We start from the raw sequence: 21,892 nt of genomic DNA on the forward strand, positions 1-21,892 counted from the left end.
GGACGCACTGGGTACCAGTTAAGACTGGAAAGGGGTGAGCCATGAAGACAGAGAAAGATATAAAGAGATCAATCGTTTCTTCACGAGAATATAAGAAAGTTGTAGGATTCCGAAACTGATGGCCTTTTTAATAATCACTAAGTGTGTTCATTCACATGCAAAATTCTCACACATTTGTATTTAGAATTAGCCACATTGAGGAAGAAACTTCAACTATGTGAATTGAAAAAAATGAGTCATTTTATTTCACCCTGCAAGCGCATCGATCGAAATTTTATGTGACTCGGGCATAAATGTTTACCTTTAAAAATGAAAAAAACGGTAGCGTGCTTCGTCTCAATTAATTCACTTATGCAAGGCTTAGGTATTGGGGAGGCGTGATCGACCGGTTGTTTTCTGCGCACCTGAGGTATTCCGTACCCGTAGGTGAAACGTAACGAAATGTAGACCAAGAAACCCGGTCGAGAGTCAGCTGTAATTTACGAGGTGGTAGCATCTTCGATTCCTAAGGACGTCGTTATAGGTTGCACGAGGATCGCGACCCCGGGAGCACGCGGACGACTATTCGCCTAACCTCTGCTAGAACAGTTGGCACTTTCAAATGTATCGCTGTCCGTTTGCTCTTGTTGACGTATTTCAGGCGAGCCTTTGGTCGCAAGTGCAGTTTTTCTTCAGCTCCTGCTCCGAAGCCCCAGACGGGGGATGAGAAGAGCGCGGAGGACATGGAAATTGTCGCGATAAATCGCCAGCTGCGATCTATTCCATTATCCACCGCATGCAGAACATCGGCGACGCGTCTTTGTACCGAGGACAGTTCTTGCCCCCTGGATCACGAAGGAGAAGGGAATGAAAATAAGAGCCGGCGCAGGGGAGGCGCTGGAGTAGCATGAAAGAGAAAAGGTTTTCGAGCGCCACGTCGCGTCGAGGCCACGTCGACGGTGAGGAGCGCATCAGTCTTTACAGACACTTGGCCTCAGTTCTTCGAGCCGAAGGGCTTGATGCGCGTCAGCCGCCTGGGCGCATCGGCGTGACGTTTGATAGGCAGATTGATAAGTCGACATTGAAGACAATAGTTGCAGGCTCTACGCAGTAAATTGTACAAGCCCAGCGAGTATATAGCCGGCAGTTTCTTCAATTTGAAAATGAACCTCGACGTCGCGTCGGAGCGGTACGCAAGGTGAATTATGCATCCACTGTCGTCGACGAGTTAGCTACATCAAAGTCGGACGGCAATGCGAAGGAGGTGTACCTCTGGGTCTCTGCGGCTCCACATACGTCGCGTATAAAAATGCCGTGCAAGATTGACCGATCGAGATCCGTTTCGACCCCGCAGCCGACCAAATCGGTGATTTACGAAGGCGCGGTAAGATTTCATGGTCAGCGAAGAGGAGAGTCGTCTTACGACCACAAGGTGGAAGCCCGAGCCCAACTTTGCCCCGGTAATCCGAGATGATACTTACTACAGCTTCGTACGCTTATGGACACGCCGTGCGTCGATATGATCCGGCTGTGTGTTATTACTATCGTAGATTGATGAAATCAAGCAACCAGTCATTTCGTCCGGGGGAATCAGTGAGAATTAATACCAGGCTATTAATTTCTCCGCGCCTTAACCAACTTCGAGAACTCCTTCAAGAACGGGTTGAACCTTGTCTGCGCGAGCAAACAGCATCGCACCGGTACCATTCGCGCATGTCCCGTCCATACGTGAACCAAACCTAGGTATGTCCACGTAGAGCCGAGCAGCTCGCACACGGATGGTGAGTCGTACGTGTGCCACGTTTCAGCCGTGGTAGGTATGTACGTGCGTACGGAAAGGCGCTTGCCTGCTCGGCTTGTACGTGATTTAGACAACTTTTTACTCGTCGGGCGAGGCGAGCTGAACCCGGTGAACCCTTCAGGTGTGCTCGTACGCTGATGAGCATCAGAAATCAGTCAGGCGGTGTGAATTAATGCTCAGGCATTAATTATACGATTGGATGGTATACGAGGCCTTCTTAGAGATTAAGATGGGGGCATGAGCACCGGTTAAGTTGAATTTGTATTACCCGTCTATATAAAGTTATGGACTCAAGACTCCATATGGGAATTGAATTCCGTTTCGTCCATGAGCCAAGGCTCCACCGCCCTCCGCACCACTTTCTTGCTTCTTCAGAGTTCAGCTATTACTGTTTCACATCAATTTTCAACTGTCTGTTACACGTACGCAACGTGCGGAATTAGCCGGTAAGACACAAGTAGGTACGGTCTTGCGTAATTGGATAGGCATTTTTTAGGGGTCAAGCGCACCTTCCATTTTAGGGGCACGTCGGGTAGCAGATATCAATTAACTGCGGAGGTTGAGAAGGTGGAAGATAAGATCATAAATAAACTGTCGGGTGTCAAGTAGATTGTCCGCAAAAAAGTCCCAAACACAATTATGCTTCTCGTACAAGATTTGTTATTTCATTGGCTGCAACAAATTCGCACGTAACGCATTACGCATGAAATCATTCCGTTGATCTTTCCGTCCCATATACTGGCTAACTCGGTGTTTTGTCAAGGGATGGTACGTTCCATTGTGCGACTGGTGATGTAGAACGAGGAATATATCACCGAGAATAACTTGCGAGTGGTGAACAAGCAAAGTAGAGGTTCACCGTGAAGTGATAACTGAGTTCTTAGCGAAAACTTGGACCCGAGGTCGGCGGGACTTTGCAAGAGCGAGAGGCCGGGTTATGAAGTTGTTGTAAGTGCACCGCGGGGCTCCTAGTACCAGGCGTGTACCTTGCCAACATAAATTAACCACGATTTTGCATTTACACTGAAATTCAAAGGACTTCGGTAAGCTGGAAAATTTATTTACGATCACTTCACGGATCCGCCAGGTATGAAGGGAGATTTGCCACAGCGATAACAACTTAATTGCAGCGGTTATTTGTTAGCCTTGCGTTTATCGCGGTCAGAAAAAATATCTTGTCAGTTTTCAACATCCTATCCTCTGAATGATAAAAAAAAAATAAAATAAAAAAAACCTTTTTCCTGGACTTACAAAGCGCCTGCGAAGCTTAATCATGTTCTGTGAGCGTAACGTGCGGACACGATTATATGTTCGCTTTCTTCCCATGAGATCAGACACACCGGTAAGACGATTAACTACAACCGTTGGTTGAACTTTTTCAAAATATCACGAAACATAATTTGAGCAGTCGGCGTGGTGCAATAACCCCGAAGCAATTAAACTGATGATCGTTTACCGGTAATCTCGCGTACTTTCTACAAATGGAGATCGGCACTCTGCAGTTTGCTGCTTGGTCAATCCGTCGCGTCGACTGGTCTAAAATATTCATAAAATCGTCTCACGCTCACGGAGTCTATGCAAGATGTATAAGTTGAGTAAGGTCAGTATCTCTCGGCATACTCCGAATCGAGTGCTGTTTCATCCAGAGCCTTTCTACTCCACCGTTCGCGTGCAATTCCCGGTAGGTCCCGCATTGTTATCAGTTCGCCCACGTTGACGAGAGGTTAATTGTGTCGTTACGTCTGATTCGAATTGCTCTTGCTCAAACACCTACTTGAATCCTTACCACAGTTTAGAATGAAAAGTGGTCAGAGACCGAACGATGGCGAAGCATTTCATCAACGGTAGTTCTTCATCCTCTACGTAATTATCGTGCAAAACTGTCACCAGTACCCCACCGTTTCCTTTCTTTGCGACCATGCACAGCTGGCCAATTGCGCGCGGAATTTTTTGATCGGAATCGGTATCAATTAAGACCGGACACCACAGGAATAACGCTCATACGCAGAACTGTTCCACCATCTAAATAAGGCTCGTTGCGCTATGGCAACGTGGGTCGCACGGATCTGCGTACTTTTCGCCGATCGGACAAATAGATACGAATTAGAAGGTATAAGTAGACGACACGGGGTCGTTGCGCATATGGGAAACCGTCGCAGCCGTGGGAGGCAACGGTACCGGCAACGTAGCCCATAGGGAAGCAAACTCGACCGCAATTCGAGAGCTACGATTTCATCTACAGTCACGGGGAAATTGGAGTCTTAGAAACGATGCCGGCCCTCAATTCCGACCATCCGCGCGTTGAGGACTGACTTGCGCGCGTGACATGCGTGCGTTGGAATTCTACATGGGGTTAGGAAATTTTTCATTTTTCACGCAGTGGATATGGAAATTTCCTAAACGGAATGCATGATGACAATTATTTTGCTTTGTGCAGCTGACAGGTACTTAGGGTCGCGCCCATAAACCACATGACTCACCGATAGCGAGTAGCCTAGGCGAAGAACTCGGTTGAAACGGCCGCTTACCTAGAACAAAAATAATAAAAAATTAGGGGTTATTGACTAACAAGGATGTGTCGTAAAATATTTTAAATTCTAGGTCCGAGAACCCTGCGGTAAAATGATAATAGCATGATGAGTATTGATGTGTGTGCAATCGCAAGGGTGGCGAATAAACAAGATATTATTCGCGGGATCGCCACCCATGTGTTAATTTGTTTCGATTCGGAGTATCGTCGAATGATGATGGGAACCACCTGTTTTCGGTACCGATGTAAAAATCTGGTTGCGTGGTGCATGCAGTCTATCAATCATGGCAACTGCAGCAGTTTCGGTAAAAGGAGGTAGGCAATTTAATTGCGTAAGCAAATTGTAGAGTCAGCGTACAAATTCTGTGGCCTAGGAAAGGGTTAATTTTTTTATTTCAGTTTATTTTTTTTTTTTTTTTTTTTTTTTTTATGAACCGCTCATATTTAATGCTGAAACGATGCGCTGTCGTCTTGATCACATTAACATCAATAAATTAATGTACATACTAGGCGCCTGGAGCATGCTCAAATTGCCTTACGAGAGTAAAAGTGAATTATTTACAGCGGCATATAGAAGACTGGAACTTTCAGTGAATATAATTAACGGTGAGCAATGATCGTAGCGAGGGCACGAGTTCGGTGAAACGCTTAGTAACAGATCTGTTCTGTAAAAATTGTACGCGTATATTCAGGTGCAATGAAAAAAAGGAAAAGCAACAGATGAAATATGAATAAACTTGGAGATAAAACTGCATTAACAGTGGAGTGCAGGGGTGATCCGTAATATGCAAAGTTAACATCGCAACGACCACGACGGGCAAGCGTGGGGTCGGCTCGTTAACAGAACGCGGCTTGGACGACTGACGGCTCGACGGTGCTTTTACTAAACATCTGCTGAAACCCCGACACATACTTACTCTTGACTGATATGCAAATAATCTGTTGAATAAAGGCATCAAACAGAGCGCAGAGATGTTTTACAGATTCTCACGGTGCAGACCACGCACGAACATATCGGGATCAACGGAAAATATTTTGGCACGATTTTTACGTTGGATCAATCATGCCGCCAATCTTTCTTGTACGGAGTGAATGTAACGTAGGTAGGTACATGACATGCATGGATGCCATTCAATTAGACTAAATTCAGACTCGACTCAGATTAGATGGAAGAGTTGTTTTAGAAGTTCGGAAGTGAAAAAGGACAAGAGATACTGTTCTTTTTTTTTTTTAATTTATAGATCAACTTTTGTGATTTTGTAATCTTCATCGAATTCGAATGATACATTGCCCAATTTCATTTCTTTGACATGATTCACACGAGTCTCAGGACTAAGAGGTTAACCAGTTTTGACGTTGCTTTGCACCAGTATAAATATTCGTCGAAATACATGAGTATATATAACGGCTTGAAAAGGATCAGTATCATAAATATTGGCAGGGACATTAAGCTCCTGCCTTCAGACGGTCGCCAAGCCTCGCAAAATATTGTACCCTCAATAGCCATTACCAACTTATTAAACCACTGATTATGATAAGTTGGCAAATAGCTGGGCGCCCCCTGCGTCACGTGTTTATATTTATCGTGCGTAAGCTCGACGCATCCTCGACTTACTTTTGTAATAAATCATTTTAAACGATCGGAACCCAGGTCAGCGTTATAAAGTTATGAACGATCCGAAGCCGCGCCCAGCCAGAAGAAAGTTTTGCTGCCGAATACCACCGTCGTGGGTAGTTGTGCAGATGTTACGCGTGAGGAGGTGCCAGCAGATCTTCTCTCGAGAAATGATAGAAGGGAGAAATTTGGTAGCTGTCTTCCCTTTAACGGTTCGCTGCATGCAATAATTCGTCCTTCGCCGTGTGATTCAGATTTGAACTCTTTCACGTTTTTCCCTGTAACGTACGGACTCGACAATAATGCCGAGTTATGATTCGCATCGGCAGACAGCTGCTAATTTCACGGTTTTTACGAGTCGCGAAGCGCCTAATTATCGGTCGCATTGATCACCGATCGCCGGTATTCGACTCGCAAACTCGACGGGCATGGGGTGAAGAGAGGTGCAGAGTTTGTGGGGTATTCGTTTATCGTATCGTTATCGTTCACTTTGATACACCGCCCTCGAATAATTGCCTACCGAGATGCAGGCCGCCGAGCAACGACCGCTGACTGCATAATCGTCCGATTAATACAGCATCAATTAATTAATGGGCAAAAATCCGGAGGAATGATCAATAGAGATTCATGGCTCCTCTGGATATAAACGCCAACCCATACTTCTCCAGGGACCGACCGCGTCCGCTCGGTGGCATAACTTATAACCACGAGAATTCCCCATTAATTATGATAATTGATCTGCGTAATTATTGCATGGCTAAAGACAGCCCGGGATTTAGTCGGAACTTTGCGAGTCAATTTCCGATTAATCTCTTCAGCGTTTATCGACGCGGAATTCCGATGTCTAGAATTATCTACTTATTGTTCCACCGCATACTTGCGATTCGTTTACTGCCTTAATGACGCGTACTGGTTAAGCAAGAGTAACAATTCCTCCAAACCAAAATCATTCGAAGTAAATCAATTTCCTTGCAATTATTTATCGATGCTCAGACTGAACTGCAAACAAAATTTATCAATCAAAAGCAATCTTGCGTATGAATAAATCAATACTCATCAAGCATATTCGCGATCTTATTGATAGTGATTATAGCTGATTGGCGATTTCGAGGTAGCAGGTACTGTACGTGCTCGACTTCACTGGTCACCAGTGTGACCTAATAATGTTCATCCTTTTTTCAGTGACACCGCAACTCGGCAACCTATGACATCGTTCTCGCGATACGTTAATGAAAAAATAATCGTGATCAAATAAAATTATCGCGAATGCAGCAGGACGTCATGCGCGACAGAAAATTGACGCGTCCTCGCGATTCTTCAAAGTCACATCGACAGGTGTCAAATACTTCCGGCATATACTTTAATCAGTCGAGAAAGTGCTTTCACAATTATGTAGTTTCAAGTCTTATTGCGGCATTCGAGAGGTGACAGCGCGTAAAGAAGTCGCGAAGGGAAATCTGCTTGGTAAAGTAACGGAGGTTGGATGCGATTCAATTACCCCACGCTTGTGCAAATTGGTTTTAATTTCGGGCCGGAATTATAATGCGGTAACACAATACCCCTGCGTTCGTGTCGGGCCACGTACACGTAATACCTTCTCGGCGGGCAAGTCCGGCTAACAAATGGTAACCTCGTCCGTTACAGAATTTTGCGTTATATTTACATCATGTGCGAAGATCCTTACAACACCCACGCACGCGTTTCCCCCTCATCGCCTTATGCTCGCTGTGTTCATCTCGCTCTTCGTTTCTCGTGCCGCTCCCTTCTTCCGCGCTACAGTCAGGATCGATCGCACGAAACTTTCTCAAAAATAATTAATCCGCGTTAATAATTTAAAGTTCGATCAATCAACGAGGAGCCCACGAACACCCGTCACTTGCACCACCGATTGATTGAACTCTGCAGCCGCATGTCGAACCTAGAAAATCGGTGTGTGCACGAACGGTTCAGAATTTCACGGGGTTTTGATTATTCAGTCAATAATTAATGATGTTATTATTGCTCTTTCACTCGGAGCGCTGGACCTTTGTACCTCTCTGTTCGCGAATTTCTAGAAATCGAAACGGTGCCGGATTGGTTTTAAGACGATCGATAATCCGATACCGCGGTATAACCTTGATGAACGATTGAAAAAAATCCACCTCGAATCGAAGCTGCTGGCGATGACGGAAGTGCCGGAAGCGGTGTGAGCTGCGAGGACGACGGAGGCGTATGCCGCTGCACCCACACAATGGTTGAAATGAATTGCTCTCTCGCAAAACGAAAGCTCCGACTCTCTCCCCCTATGTTCATGCAGCTATATCCCTTTCCTCTTTCTTCACTTGCAGGCGACCATATCCTCAATTAGAGAGCATTGTACACCGCGCGCGCTCATCTCTGAGATGGTATACGGGTGGGTACAACATTGCAGTGGAACGATAAAGAAGGAAGGAAGAGTTGATTTATAAAAACTTTCCCCGTACAAAAACTGCACATGGTCCTCATATTTATTATTCATATATATTCGCGTTCGTTCGTCGAAAAGGAACATCCGGCGCAGCTACTGCTCGCGCAAACGAGGCCAAGGCGACAATGAGAGATGAGCTTCTGGTTATGGTCAGGCATTAAGTTGGGATTTCTGCCATCCAGAAATACCTTATCGGCGCCAGGGGTATTCAGGGAAGCATAACCGGATAGCGATTCTCATCGAAATAACAGTTTCAATTTCTGACCGTAATTTCACGGGTCTTTGGATTCCCGAGATGAGGATTAACTGCAGTTAAGGGCCGGCAATATGATTTTCGCATCGGAACCGAGTGATACTTGCGAATTCTTTTCACTTTGGGACCAACTTGACAAGAGTATAAACACGGTATAACAATCGGCAAGAATCACGAAAGGGACAACCGAGCACGTATTATACAGCAAATGGGGGATTTTGTAACAATACGCTCTGGCACATCAGATACAACCGTACTATTGATGACACAACCCACTTAATCATCCCTCCAGGAAGAGAGACGTTACCTGATATTATGTCAGGCTAGACGATCTTCGCTATCACAGGGCTCAATAAAGATGAGCAATCAGCAAGTAGTGAAATTATTTGCAATTTTGTTAAACTATGAATGTGATTGTAGAAGTTCAACAATTCGAGATTTTGACAACTATCACTGTCGATGAACCGCAGTATGAAGTATAAATTGGTTTCATGCGTTAAGTCAGGACATGGGTTCATAGGCTCAGAAACACGTAATTCGAGCAACCATAAATTGTCTGAATACTTGGATGAGATACGGTGGACACGAATTTGTTGGTTTTCGAAACGGGATTCGCTTATTTAAAGCCTTCCCTGTCAGTTTACTCAATTACTTGAGTCTACGTTTTGGATACGTACTTCGTGTGTATAATGTGCACGTTTGATGGTGGATGGCAGTGATCTGTTACAGAACGGAGCTTTATGTTCTAGTTTGATGCGGCCAAATGAAGTTCCACTCATTAATTTTTAGCTCATCTGAGATCAATTCAAAAAGAAAAATACAGAAAGTTAATTCGAAGAATTTACGCAGACGGGATCAATTCGAAAATGAGGAAAAAAATAAATAAATAAATAAAACATGGAAAGTGGAGAAAACAGAGCTTCTACTCGTCCAGACCGACGTGTGCAAAGTGTAGATTATTTTGAGAATGAACAACCGATTGAATATGATCAGTCATAACGACTCGCGATAAGTTTCACCACATCATTTCATAAATCTTAATGTTAATTCGAATGTTAGTTTCTTCCGAGTCTCAAACCTCCTCCAGCTATCAACTTTGCCACGTCTGGTCTCGACGTGCGATTAGCTTTACAAGGCATGATGAAGTATTAAGAGAGAGGCAACGAAAAAAGAGGAAAGAAATTTTTAACCTATATTAAATCGATTAGGCAAAAGGACGACACAAATGTTATCCAATATTAATATCTGATCCATCAGAACGATGAAAAATCCGAACCAAGCCACAGCCAAGGAAAATTTGGTGCAGTTGATTGAGTGTTTGTACCGTTCTTTAACGACTTTCCAGGTCTTTCGGGTTATTTGAAAGTTTCGGGGTCACCGAAGGCGGGTTTATCGTGACACGACGTTGATGGCTTGTAAGTTAATTATAAAACTCTTCGCATAATTTATGTCGCCGCACTTTCGAAGTTAAAAGAATTAGTGAAGAGATTAGATTCTCCAAATGGATCCGCCTTCTGTTTTACCGCTGAAACCAATAGCCGGTTCGTTAATTTTAAATTAATATTCAACATTTACTGGAAAGTAGATAAATAATGATTTATCGTGCGACGGCGTAAGTCTTCTGCTCATGCCACGAAAATATCAGTATTTCAAATTTCAAGTGTATCTCCCATGATTTTTCAACGATGACACGTATCGGTCATTCAACGCTATGCTTTATTCCACTTTGAGAGCTCAGCGTACCGCACCTGAAGGATATTTTTCAATAATGTAGCCACAGTGATTATGCTGTAACTGTGTTGTGAATACTATATATCGTAGGTAGAAATCCTTCGAAAATGCCGTCGGTCCTAATTTATCAAAAACTCGAACGATGCCTGGGTTAGTTAGTGTTTAAAAGTTGCGCAATAACCAAGCTCACTACAACTCAATTATTAGAGAAACGTGCTATCGGCTCGTAGGAAGCAGCAGTGACCGGTACCGGATCGTACCCATGATCCGTGCCCGATGTTCTCCGGTATAGTTTCGAAGAGCGCAATGCTTTACCGCATATTAATAATTGCGGAACGCGCTAGGTGTTCAGCATGCTGCCCTCTCACCGTGCCGGGACGAGAGATTCAGTCGTATAATAGCACACAAGTTCGAGCGTATGGGTACGCCAAGCCGAGCAAGCGGCACTTATGGCACGAGATACGAATAGAATACGAGTTACGTAAGTCCTGGCATCGCACGCGGGAGTAGCGAACATCCTGGTGCTCGTATCCGCCATCAGCCCCCGTCACTTGCGTGAGCAGCTCTGCTCAGTCTTAATGTTTCGTTATCTAACCGATTCGCGATTCTCGTTTTGCTGCCACGGCGGTCCGTGATCTGTGAAAATTAAAACCCCACGAGCCGTCATGACCCATTGCGGCCAAAGCGCGTCGTAAAGCCAAGGCGGAAACGGAATAACAAACCGCTGCATATGCATTTCATATTAATCCTCAAGCGGTATCCGCAGAGTAACCCCGATTTCTTCGAAGCCACGAGGAAAAATCGCTTCGATAAACTCATTTCACACCAAGATTCCATGAGACTCAAGAATGAACACGACTACAGGTACGTACGGTCTAAACGTCCGACTGGCTCGATTCAATGCACATTCAGATGCAGACACGCTGCGTATTGCCTATGGACTGGATGCACGAAGATGCATCGTATGCGGGTTAGAAAGGTCAGCCTCCAACGCGTGCGTGAATAGAAGAGGCAAGGCTGGGCTGGCGCATCATCTGTTTGAGGTACTCGCGTACGCCACGAGAATCACCGAGTTGGTCTTAATCTGGGAAGCTGCAAGGCCACCTCGGACTTTGCCCAAAAGAGAAAACGACTGTCTGGATATTTAATCGGGTTTTTCATGCCTGCTGTCTGCAATCGCAAACATACAAACGTCCTCGCAGCAGTATAATCACGCATTCGCATTCATCGAAATTGACGAGACGACATAACAATGAGTTGCTTTATGCAGACACACTCCACTTACACTTGCAGCCAAGTCCGGGGTTCGATGCAATTGAGGATAAGGAGGCTGCGAGGTTATATTTGCCATCAAAAAAGGTATAATTGATGACTTTGCTAATCAGACATTTTTATCTTCGTTCACTCGTTCGCGGTTTGTTAATGCGATAGCTTCGCTGGATTTCAGATCCTCTCCCGCGTGACCTCGGAACTTTCTCACAAAGGCGTAGAAGGGAACGCGACCGTGCTACTTCGAGATAATGATATCGGGGGTCGTGCATTGACATAAGTAGTTCCGTCCCTTGAACAGGAATATGGCACGCAATCCAACTATAAAGACGTTTATGACGTCGTGGAAGTCAAGAGGCCCGTAGCGTTTTCATGGCAAACGTAACGACGGGTTAAAATCAACAGCCAGAGAAGTGGGTGGCGAATTGTGAGCTGAATTTGTGAATAGCGTCAAATTTATGACTGCATGACATAGAACTATTATTTTACCCGACCCTTTTCTCCCCTCGAAATCATTTCCGTTTTCCGTATGGCGATCGACAAGAACGTATAGTTTTCGTTCTCTCTTCTCAACTAGCTAGCAGAAAATACAGTGATAAATGTTTTACAATACGTATCTGAAATGTATTCTGTGATACTGTAAGTCGATTTAAAGAAATTGAGTAATCAACAAAGGCAGATTGCACATTCATTTTGCCTGAGAATCGCCTGAGTACGATTGTCACAGTATTTCGATTATAAATATCACAGAATTGTCATTTGCGTTCAACATCTTGAAATTCGTATGTGCTTGAAAGGATTAGAATTATAAGCATCGTAATAAGCTACCCCTATCACAATTCACAGCTACACCGTCTCTTCTACTGGAAACGAAAGGCGAGCTGTCGTAAGCCTTTTATTTTGTACATTAGTGTAACGGGAAGTTGTATCAGGTTCAGTGGTGCTAATTTTTCACTTTTACTAATATTAACGAGACTGAGTTATCTCGGTTATCTAATAAGGTTGTAAGGTGAGAGTAGTCCGTGGAAATCTTACCTCGCACCCGTCCGAACGCGGCCGGCCACTTGCGCAACTATTTATTACGTGTGTATCCAGCCGTACGTACGTCACTGTATGCAAGACTTGTAGTATTGGGTTGATACACTGCGCCAGTAGCAGATTTATATCTCTGAAGACGAAGACTGCACCAGATCACATCTGACACCGAGCGGGAACGTTGACGAACAAAAGTATCAGTGGCTGGCACGCGAATATCGGATGAGTAACGATAGTACAATCGAATGTCGTAGATCCCCTGACAAATATCCTGCGTAAAGAACACGAGCGAGGAGTAAATGTTAACCAGCAATAAAACAGGATCTCCTAAAATCTCACCACCGTCTTCTCACCAGCATCTCATAGCCGTCTCACGCTGGCGTTTGTATCATTCATCACTAGAGATTATTTGCGTAGACATTCGGTTTTCGAGTGAATGTCAGCCGGTAGTGCCTGCATGGGTTTATCTCTCTTCATTCATTTATTTTTAAAACATTTTGCAAGCCGATCTGTGTCGGCAAAAAGTTGGCCCTGACGTGATATCCAGCCTGCCGAGTTGCATCATGCGATGATCAATTAAATACACTCAGATGGTAATTTTAAATTGTACGTAGCGGTACTGGACCAGCTAGCTGTTTCTGATCACGAAAACTCGATACAACAGTTAAGGATATTATTGATTTGAACTTCGTTTCGTCCAATGACACACACGCCTGGCTCGCAAGCCACCGTGACTAAGGAGTAATTATCAATAAATATGATCAAGTGTAGAATTTAATAACCAGGAGAAACGTATGCGGGATATGGGATACTTAAATTTATGAAAATTTCAGTTACTCTCCAATCACAGAACCGTGATGGAATAACGGTTATCCGCCGGATTCTCGAGGGATAATATTGATCGTGTTTCGACGTGGGTTTACATCTACGAAAAACACGATCTTCGGTTTTGGGGTATAATCTTTGAATTATTCGGTTGAAATTCTAGACGCGTAAATACACCGTGGACGAGAAGAGAGTAACCGATGGTTAGTATTCGTGTGTTACTAAAATGCCTATCCATTGGATTTAGCCCGTTACAGAGTGAAATTACAGTCCTATAGATTTGTTGCGAGAATTTGCATCTTAATGAATCAATTAAAATTATGCAAATTTATGAAATACTTGCTAATTGATATCTTGGTAAGATGTTCTTTCTATCTTCGATCAACTCGACCGTACAGAAGGAGCCACAAATCTGCAGCAAGTATCAGCGAGTTTACTACAAAATCAGTAATTTGTAAATGGGTTTACCGGTTTTGCAATGGTATACTACCATTAATTTTGTCGGTGTTTGAGATGTTTATGAAGCTTGGAAGAACAGAACGCTAGCGATCGGACATTGCCAAAATATTTAGAGTTACGCGGATTGAAGAAAAGAATCTTTAGTTGCTGAGTAACGAAACGCTAAGAAAGATAAGCGTAAAGATTCTTTTTTATTTCGGATACGTTATACTTATCTAACTTCTTGATTTATCATATTTGATATTGTTCGTGCTCTAGAAATATACCCACTGTTTCAAATGAATTATAAATTGGCCCGAACAAAGAGAAATACAACTATTTTGCTTGGCTCTCCAATATGTTGTTTGAGTCAGAAAATTTGCGGTCATTGACAGTAGTTCCACGGTTTTTAGTTTAAGGATAATTTTACCGAAAGAATATTAATTTACAGAATTTTATCTATCACCAGTGGCCTGAAATCCGAAATAATTTTATCAAAAATACTTCTTTTTCAATTTTGACTACCAACCAAAGTCACCATTTGAACGGTAAAAATAATCACTGTCATCTTTATAACATTTCCGTTGCAACTGTAACAACATCCTCACTTACAGGGGTGATGCAATTGCCTTAATTAGGCTCTCTGCACTAAGATTCTTCTTTTCTTTACTTTACCTTTTTACCGATCTTAACGAAGCGTTTTCTCCCAATGTCTTACAGCGGCGTCCCTGCCGCCAATACATTCTCAAGATCTCTTCTGCCAAATATGTTTAATGTTTCATCAGAGCACGGGTTCGGTCAAGTCTGAGGTCTCGGCTTCTAATAACTTCATCGTATATGTCAATATGTCCGGCGTGTTAAGTCTCGCCACTTCTAACATGCATGGACATTAACAACGGCCACTTTAGGTGGTCACTCGAAGTGCCGTAAAGCCTTTTTCAGCATCATGAATCCCCGGAGCCGAATGAACCATCCGATTCGCACTTTAGATGGATAAATACCTGCCTGGATGAGAAGTCGAGTAAGTGTACCAGCATATTGGTATATGTAATAAGATAGACTTTTAGATGTCGGATGGTCGCGAAGAAAGCGTTGGGTAAAATGGAGGCCAGAGAAAAAAAAAGTTGCCGGCACGATTAACGAACAACGAGTAACAATGCTCGCGGTGATTGCGATCGACTAGGAAGAGGCTCGAGGTGTGGCTCTTCTGCTCGACGATACATACGTATACCTATGTATGTCCGTCTGCGTTCCATGGATATAGGTGTAAGTATCATAGAGAGATCCTCGATCCTCGCTGGATCCGCTGCATCATCATTCGAAATCATCGATCGGTCACGCGGATCATTAGATCAAAGCCAATGCCCGATCACTTTTAATTTGAAACTGAGAGAATTCGTTCAGGGTTTGATATTCCAAACGCTCCTGGTCACCGTATCACTTCAAACTTAGTTTTACGGATAATCGTAGGTTTATTGAAGTGCAATGGCGAATTTGATTAATACGGAATAACGAGACACAAGGTGAGCGTTACTCAAGAATATAAAATAATTGACCTGTGGCGAGCTTCGGGTAAGCGCGGATTCAGAATCGAACAGTTTAAATTTCGTTTTGAAATTGTGGTCAGTGATTGTAATGCCAATTTTTTTTTCAAGCAAAGATTAATAGAGAAGCCAAACATTGGGAGTTGATAATGGTACGTTACAAAAGCTGAAGCTATTTTCGATGGATAATCGTAGTTAATAATTGAAGGATATCTTGTCTGATTGGACACTTTATTCGGAACGGGCCATAATGCAGTATAACGATCCAGTTATACAATTCGAGAATTCAATCAATGCCAGACAGTGCAACAAGCAAACAGCCAGGCTGTGAATTACCTTCCAAATACGGCAGAGGTTCGATCAGACGAAATTGCTGATTCATTCGACCTGGACTAATTGAAAGTAAAGCTGTAACGAATAACTGCCCATTAAACGATTAATTATCATCGCAGCTACCGAATATCGTTGGTAGTCCGAAGCGTGTGCGAAAATTATCAATACGCCGCCGTCAGTTTACATCCGCGTTCAAATCCAAAAGCAGTCAATCCGTATCGGGATATTCCAGTTAATATTCCACGAGAATTTTGACCCTTTAGATTCTCGCAGAATAGCAAATAATCAACGGTCAAACGCGGCCCAACCGTTACGCTATTTACGGATACGTGAGTTTTTCTGACGGCAGCTTAAGCACCAGCGAATATGGAACAACCGTAATTGAACTCTAAAAATTTTTACCATGCCTTTGAAATGTTTGCACAGTTTTTGACACGCATCGTCGAGCGTGAGCCGCTTTACCGAGTGCGTATCGTGGATGTAGGAGATCGCAGATCGTGTAGATTGTGCAGATTGCGCAGATTGTGTAGGTATACAAATACAGATTGCGGATGCTAGTAATAACACATTAGCGATAATGAGAGTCAGTCCGGTGCAATGAGGTGTAATCAGTGTTGACTTCACACAATCTCTAACCACTTTTCCCTTAACGCGCGGTTCGCATCGCATCACTTTGCAAATAACACGGCCCGCCCTGGAAGGTAGACGTTGTAACCGTTCAATCCTATCACTCATTATATGTTACTAATGACCTGCAAATGGAAATAGAGTTTAAATCGTACGTAAATAATTGTAATCATAATCACGCGGAACCGCGGGGCACTTCATAGGATACCATCGCCGTCTGTGCTGCGGTATGGGGACGTTGACGTAACTCAGGAATCCATTGGTCACGGCCAATTACTTATTGTGTTTAGCCTGGGAATTTTGAATTATGTACTCGAAATGCACGGATGTTCAATAGCGATCTTCGACACTGTGTTTTCCAATTATTTTCAAAAATCGCGAGTCAATCACGCGTGGTTCGAAATGAAAGCGAGTCCAGTTACAAGTAAGCTACAGGAATGATAATGATAGGAAAAACGGAGACGCAATAATAACGTATATGATTCATAACTTGAAAACTATAGTAATTGAGCTAATCGCGACGTAGAATAAATGCGTAATGATTATCGGGTTGAGTCACCGAAATAATGGACAGTGACAATGGTCGGTATACGCTTTCTTACCGCGAGTCGTGGTCTGTGCAATACTTGTGCCATGAAGAGTGAGAATTTTTAACGGAATAACGATGCGGGGATAAGCTACATTTGATGAGAGAAGTTTGTCATGATTGCAGACAGGAATAAAAAATGTGAACGGTACAAACAGTGTGACATCGCTTTTGTACAAAAGTCTTTTATAACTATGTACACAATATACTCACGTAAAACATTCCGTATATCGAGGTGGCGAGAGATTGAAGGCCAGAAGGACCTAAATAAGGCACTAAAGTGGCACCAGTGACGAACGGCTCGTGAAGTTGGGGACATAATAACTGGCGGTGATCCTTCATCGTGTGAACAAAAATAAAAAAAAAAAAAGACGAAGAAAAAAAATTCAAGAATAGATTGGGCAAAGCGGTGCAAGAAGAAAAAGATGAGAAAAGAATTAAAAAAAAAAAAAAAATTGCTTCATCATTTACCGAAGAAAAAAAAGTGCGGATAAAAGGCCGTGATTGTCACATTTGATCCGAGGTCATGACCACTGTTGGTGCGCGGCAACGATTTAAGAAATTTCGTCAGGATGACGAACGTCATTTGACAGAAATTCGTCTGCATACTGAGGCGTAGCCACGATACAATTCTCCCATCGTCTGTGAGTGCTTTCAGGATCAGAAATAACGGATTGCCGAAAGCTTCATCATTTTTATCTCCCACCGAGAGGTTTGGCATTAAAGGCAATTTGGAGACCTGTACATTTAACCTCGAGTCCCATTCTCTCCGGCTGTCTTCTCGGCGGCCGTGAATCAGGCATGCATCTTTGAAACGGAAGCATCCGAAGCAGAAGTCCATGACAGATGGATTTGGATGGATAACACGTTACGTCCTCGCGAAGTCCGTGGGCAGTCCGAATCTCCGGTGCGTGAAACACGGCTGAAGAGGAGCAAAATGAAAGTAACACTATCGGACGGTGGAGAATTCTTGTCCTGAAACTCGAAGCGTGTTTCGAAGGAAAGTAGGAAGCTCACTCGGGCCAACAGTCGTTCTAGATTGGAAGGACTTCGTGATGCGATCATAAGTGTACCTACGCAAGTTAGCCGTCCTAGCTGTCATTTATTCCTGATCACCAAACATACCCATGCGTAGAAATTATTCGATCGAAAGAGCGGAAAGCGCAACATTTGAAATTTGATCCAGTTTTTTCAAACATCTCGAAAAAGCCGGGTACTCTGACATTGCGAGTGTAACAACTACGTGCGCGAGTTTGATTTATTATCAGTGTATTACGCGTCAGTTCCCGTACGTCCATCGGTATTTTGCGGTGATTTGCGTCCGCCGGCAACGAAGACGTGTTGCTGCACGGTGCATAACGATACTCGGATAACAACAAACGTGGCGAAGAGGAGCTTCTGCACCTGCGATACTAGGGTTAGAACGCACGGACAGCGTCGTACCCGGTCAATTTGCGTCGAGCAGAAGTCACCGGTAATCGTCTCCGGGAAAGGCCGCCGTCATAGCTGGCGCATAGAAGCGTCACTCTGGGTAAAGCTTGCGTAAAATAAGATGTAGCGTCATTGATAACACCGCGCGGCCTGCACGACGCTCTCCTCTGCAGTCCCACCGCGAACGCGGTAGCTGATCTCTGATACACTTGGTTGCCAACTGACCCTCTTTCCCGTGCTTTTCAACCTGCGGATCGGCCCGGCATCTCAGCCACCGAGCTAGTAAATTTGAGCTTGCCTCTTGATAAAGGTACAAAGTGCCGCCGCGGGTCATTTGCATAACGCGTTGAGAATAAGCGCGGAGCGGTCAACTCCATCGACGACGATTTAAGAGAGCCAATGCTAATAGTCACTGCAGAGCAATCCTTGCCTCGGACGTTACCCCGAGTACTAATTGCGACGAAAATTTGAGCAGGCCGCCTACGTCTGTTCCGCTTATTCAAACCCTTCTTCAGAGCGAATCACCCCGCGGTACCGAATCTGTACGTCTTGTGCATTCTTCCCTTCGTCTTGCCACCTCGAGCGTAAAAACTGTATCTGCGGACAGCTGATCTTATTAATCCCGCACAAGAAGTAATTAAACCACTCTTGCTCCTCGGTTTGGGCCTGGAGACGTTTCATCGGGACGGTAACGGTGGTCCCTCCCATGAAACCCTTCGATTTCATCAACGATCAATCGGGGATTCGTCGCACGTCGAGACAATTACCGGCAGAGCATAAATAAATATTCAGCCACTTTCGGAATTATGGCGAGAGGTAGAAAATTCAATTAGTCGTAGCTTACACCCGGTTTCGGCTTTCGTTTACCGATGACGCGTCCGTAATGCTTAATGTATTTCGTATTAACCATCAAGCGGAAAATCGTGCGATTAATATCAGCTGGAGAGCCTCGCGATGCATCTCGCATCATTTACTACCGCTATGCTAATAACAAATGATTTGAATTACGTGTCGTATCACGGTATGCTTTTACGCACGCGGACGTTTCAATGGGTTTTCCGCGTGTTTGGCGTGGAATTGCGAAGATCCGCGGCAGCCGGCATCGGCCGGTCTCCGGTCTGTCTGATTATACAGGTACGATCCCGCAGAGCTTCTTCAGCTCTCCACAGGATATCCGAAGCCCCACGAAGGCCGCGGCTCGTTAGCAGTGCTTCCCGGTTTTTGCGCGGATTGTTATTATTAATTAATAGAGGATGATAACAGGATCCCCTAGTTGGAATTATCGTTTCTTTCCTCGTGCCACCTTTCCATGACGCTTGACGCTTCTGGGTACAAGAAGTGGAGTGAGCCTCGGGAGATGCGGAGGGAAGAAAAGGGCGGGACAAGGACGAGAGCAAGAGAGAGAGAGAGAGAGAGAGAGAGAGAGAGAGAGGGAAAGAGCTGAGAACACCGCGGGCGCAGCTGCACGCACTGTCTCCGCGGAATCTCATGGTGGATGACTAGCGTTTTTTCGAAAGAAGTAACGGACAGGTAAACGAAGAGTTATGGCCGGTTGGGCAGCATTTTATTGAATCAACGATATCGGCTGCGGATGTTTATTTCGATGCGATAATACCCGCGGGTGCAGTTGCAGCGACCGGCCAACTTTACGCCGACGGTCGACGGCGCTCAACGACCGTTAATGGCGTTTAGATTGCGCTTCCGGCCTCGCAGCGTTTTATACCCAAAGAATGAACGTGTTTCATAGGCGAAAAAACTCAAGTGCGATTAGTAATCTGCGTGAGGTGCTGATTGGACTGATTGGACGCGTAAGAAACGAGACGCGGGATCAAGTCCGCTTAATTCGCGAGTGTGGATTTCTCGCGTGTTTTTTCACTTTTTTTCTGCTATTCCTTGTCGCCCGACAACCAATTACCACTGTTATTAACTCGCCTGGCAATTTGCGGATGAAACGAAACGTTCGTCAATTACTATTACGTTCTAACAGGGCTGACAATGTTGAACAGATTCAGGTACACACCGTAGGGTAGGTGGTAGTGCCTGCGGCGAGTTGCCGTGTCAGAAGGAATGACGAAGAAAGGAATAATAAGAATGAGAGGAGGAAAAAGAAGAAGCGAAGGAAAAAGACGAAGGAGAGGAGCAGAAGGCCCGAAGGAGAATAACGAGCATCGCAATTGTTTGGTTAAGCGGACGCAATTTCACCGGGACTAATCAAGCTAATAGCATGCAATCCGTAATTAACAGTAGCAGGATTTTGCCACGCTTATAAATTCTTCCCCCCTCGACGGGGTTGCAGTGTAAACTGAAAGAGGCAGCCTTAACACCATCGCGAAGACTCGCGGGAGCGAAACCAGCTGATGTCGGTTCAAATGAATTATTACTCGGCGAGTATCTCGAGATAAAACTGAGAAATACGCGCGTGATTCCCTAATCTATAGACTGGTCAGTCGCGAATGATAAACGATTAGCGGAGTGAACGCGGCCGGAGAGTGCAGCCAACTCATTAGCGAATTAACGCGATGTAATAATTTGCACTCCTCGCAAATATTTGCACTCCGCGTAATTAATCCGAAACACGTTCCGCGACACCTCATCGCGAGCCTCCGTCGCGTCGCTCCGATACCGATCCCGAAAAATTTCGCACCAGGCCGGCAGGCTGCGGCCACGACTACGGCAAACCCTCGTAGGTACCTGCGATTCGATTTATAAACCGACCTTATTAAGTTTCGAGCGATCTATGCGCGTTGCTCCGACTTCTCGCTACGGGTGGTCCGTCGAAGAGGCTGCGAGAAACGTGCGAAATGATAAATACAGCGATTAGTGGCAAGGACGGCCAAGTACGAATGGCCCAATCATCATCAGCTCGTTCGTACCCCAAGTTATTCCCTTCGCGTGTCCGTGCGTGAAGCAATAATCTGTGGTCTTCACGCGTGACACGCTTGCATGTGCATATCTAACCGTGGAGTCGTACCTCTACAGCAGATTCGCCGTCACTTAGATGCACATACGGCGTGTCATCATCGCCGTAAAAGGCACGTGAGCTTGGCTCGGATTGACTGGATTCTTCCACAGTTTTGTACGGGTGAAATGACTAGCAAAGTGTCAAAGCATTTTGAGAAATCGGGTAAGTCGGGGGTTAAACGGACCTCCGCGTTGTTCGGTGGGATCGTACGATCCCTAATTTTGTCCAAATCGTTAATCGGATTATTCGTCAAAAAGACCAGACAAAAGCAAAAGCTCCGCCCGTCCCGGAGCGGTTAATAATATTAAGCTCGTCTTATACGCCGGGTCGAAGGACGCTGTAAGGATCTGAGGACGGGCATTGTTGGGTTCGACCGTAGAGCCATTTATACGTGTCGAGAAGCATGCGTTAAGAGCCTCAGATATATGCTGTCTTTCAACCTTTTATATGCACTCCGTGTATTTTTATTTTTATTATTATTTTTATA

General features: G+C 44.5%; 1 protein-coding gene across 3 annotated transcripts in view; it reads right to left on the reverse strand.

Moving 5' to 3' along the window:
* LOC124301778 (mental retardation GTPase activating protein homolog 4-like) overlaps positions 1-21,892 on the reverse strand; it is a 258,515-nt gene that overhangs the window by 25,855 nt on the left and 210,768 nt on the right. For 2 of the 3 annotated variants that reach the window (XM_046757194.1, XM_046757193.1), the window contains exon 5: positions 4,261-4,308. The exons of the other annotated variant lie outside the window; for it this stretch is intronic. In XM_046757194.1, the coding sequence (XP_046613150.1) occupies positions 4,261-4,308 (48 nt within the window). The remainder of the gene's footprint in view (positions 1-4,260; positions 4,309-21,892) is intronic. 3 annotated transcript variants of the gene reach the window in all.

The sequence above is a fragment of the Neodiprion virginianus genome, chromosome 4 (genome assembly GCF_021901495.1).
Source record: "Neodiprion virginianus isolate iyNeoVirg1 chromosome 4, iyNeoVirg1.1, whole genome shotgun sequence".
NCBI classification, from domain to species: domain Eukaryota; kingdom Metazoa; phylum Arthropoda; class Insecta; order Hymenoptera; family Diprionidae; genus Neodiprion; species Neodiprion virginianus.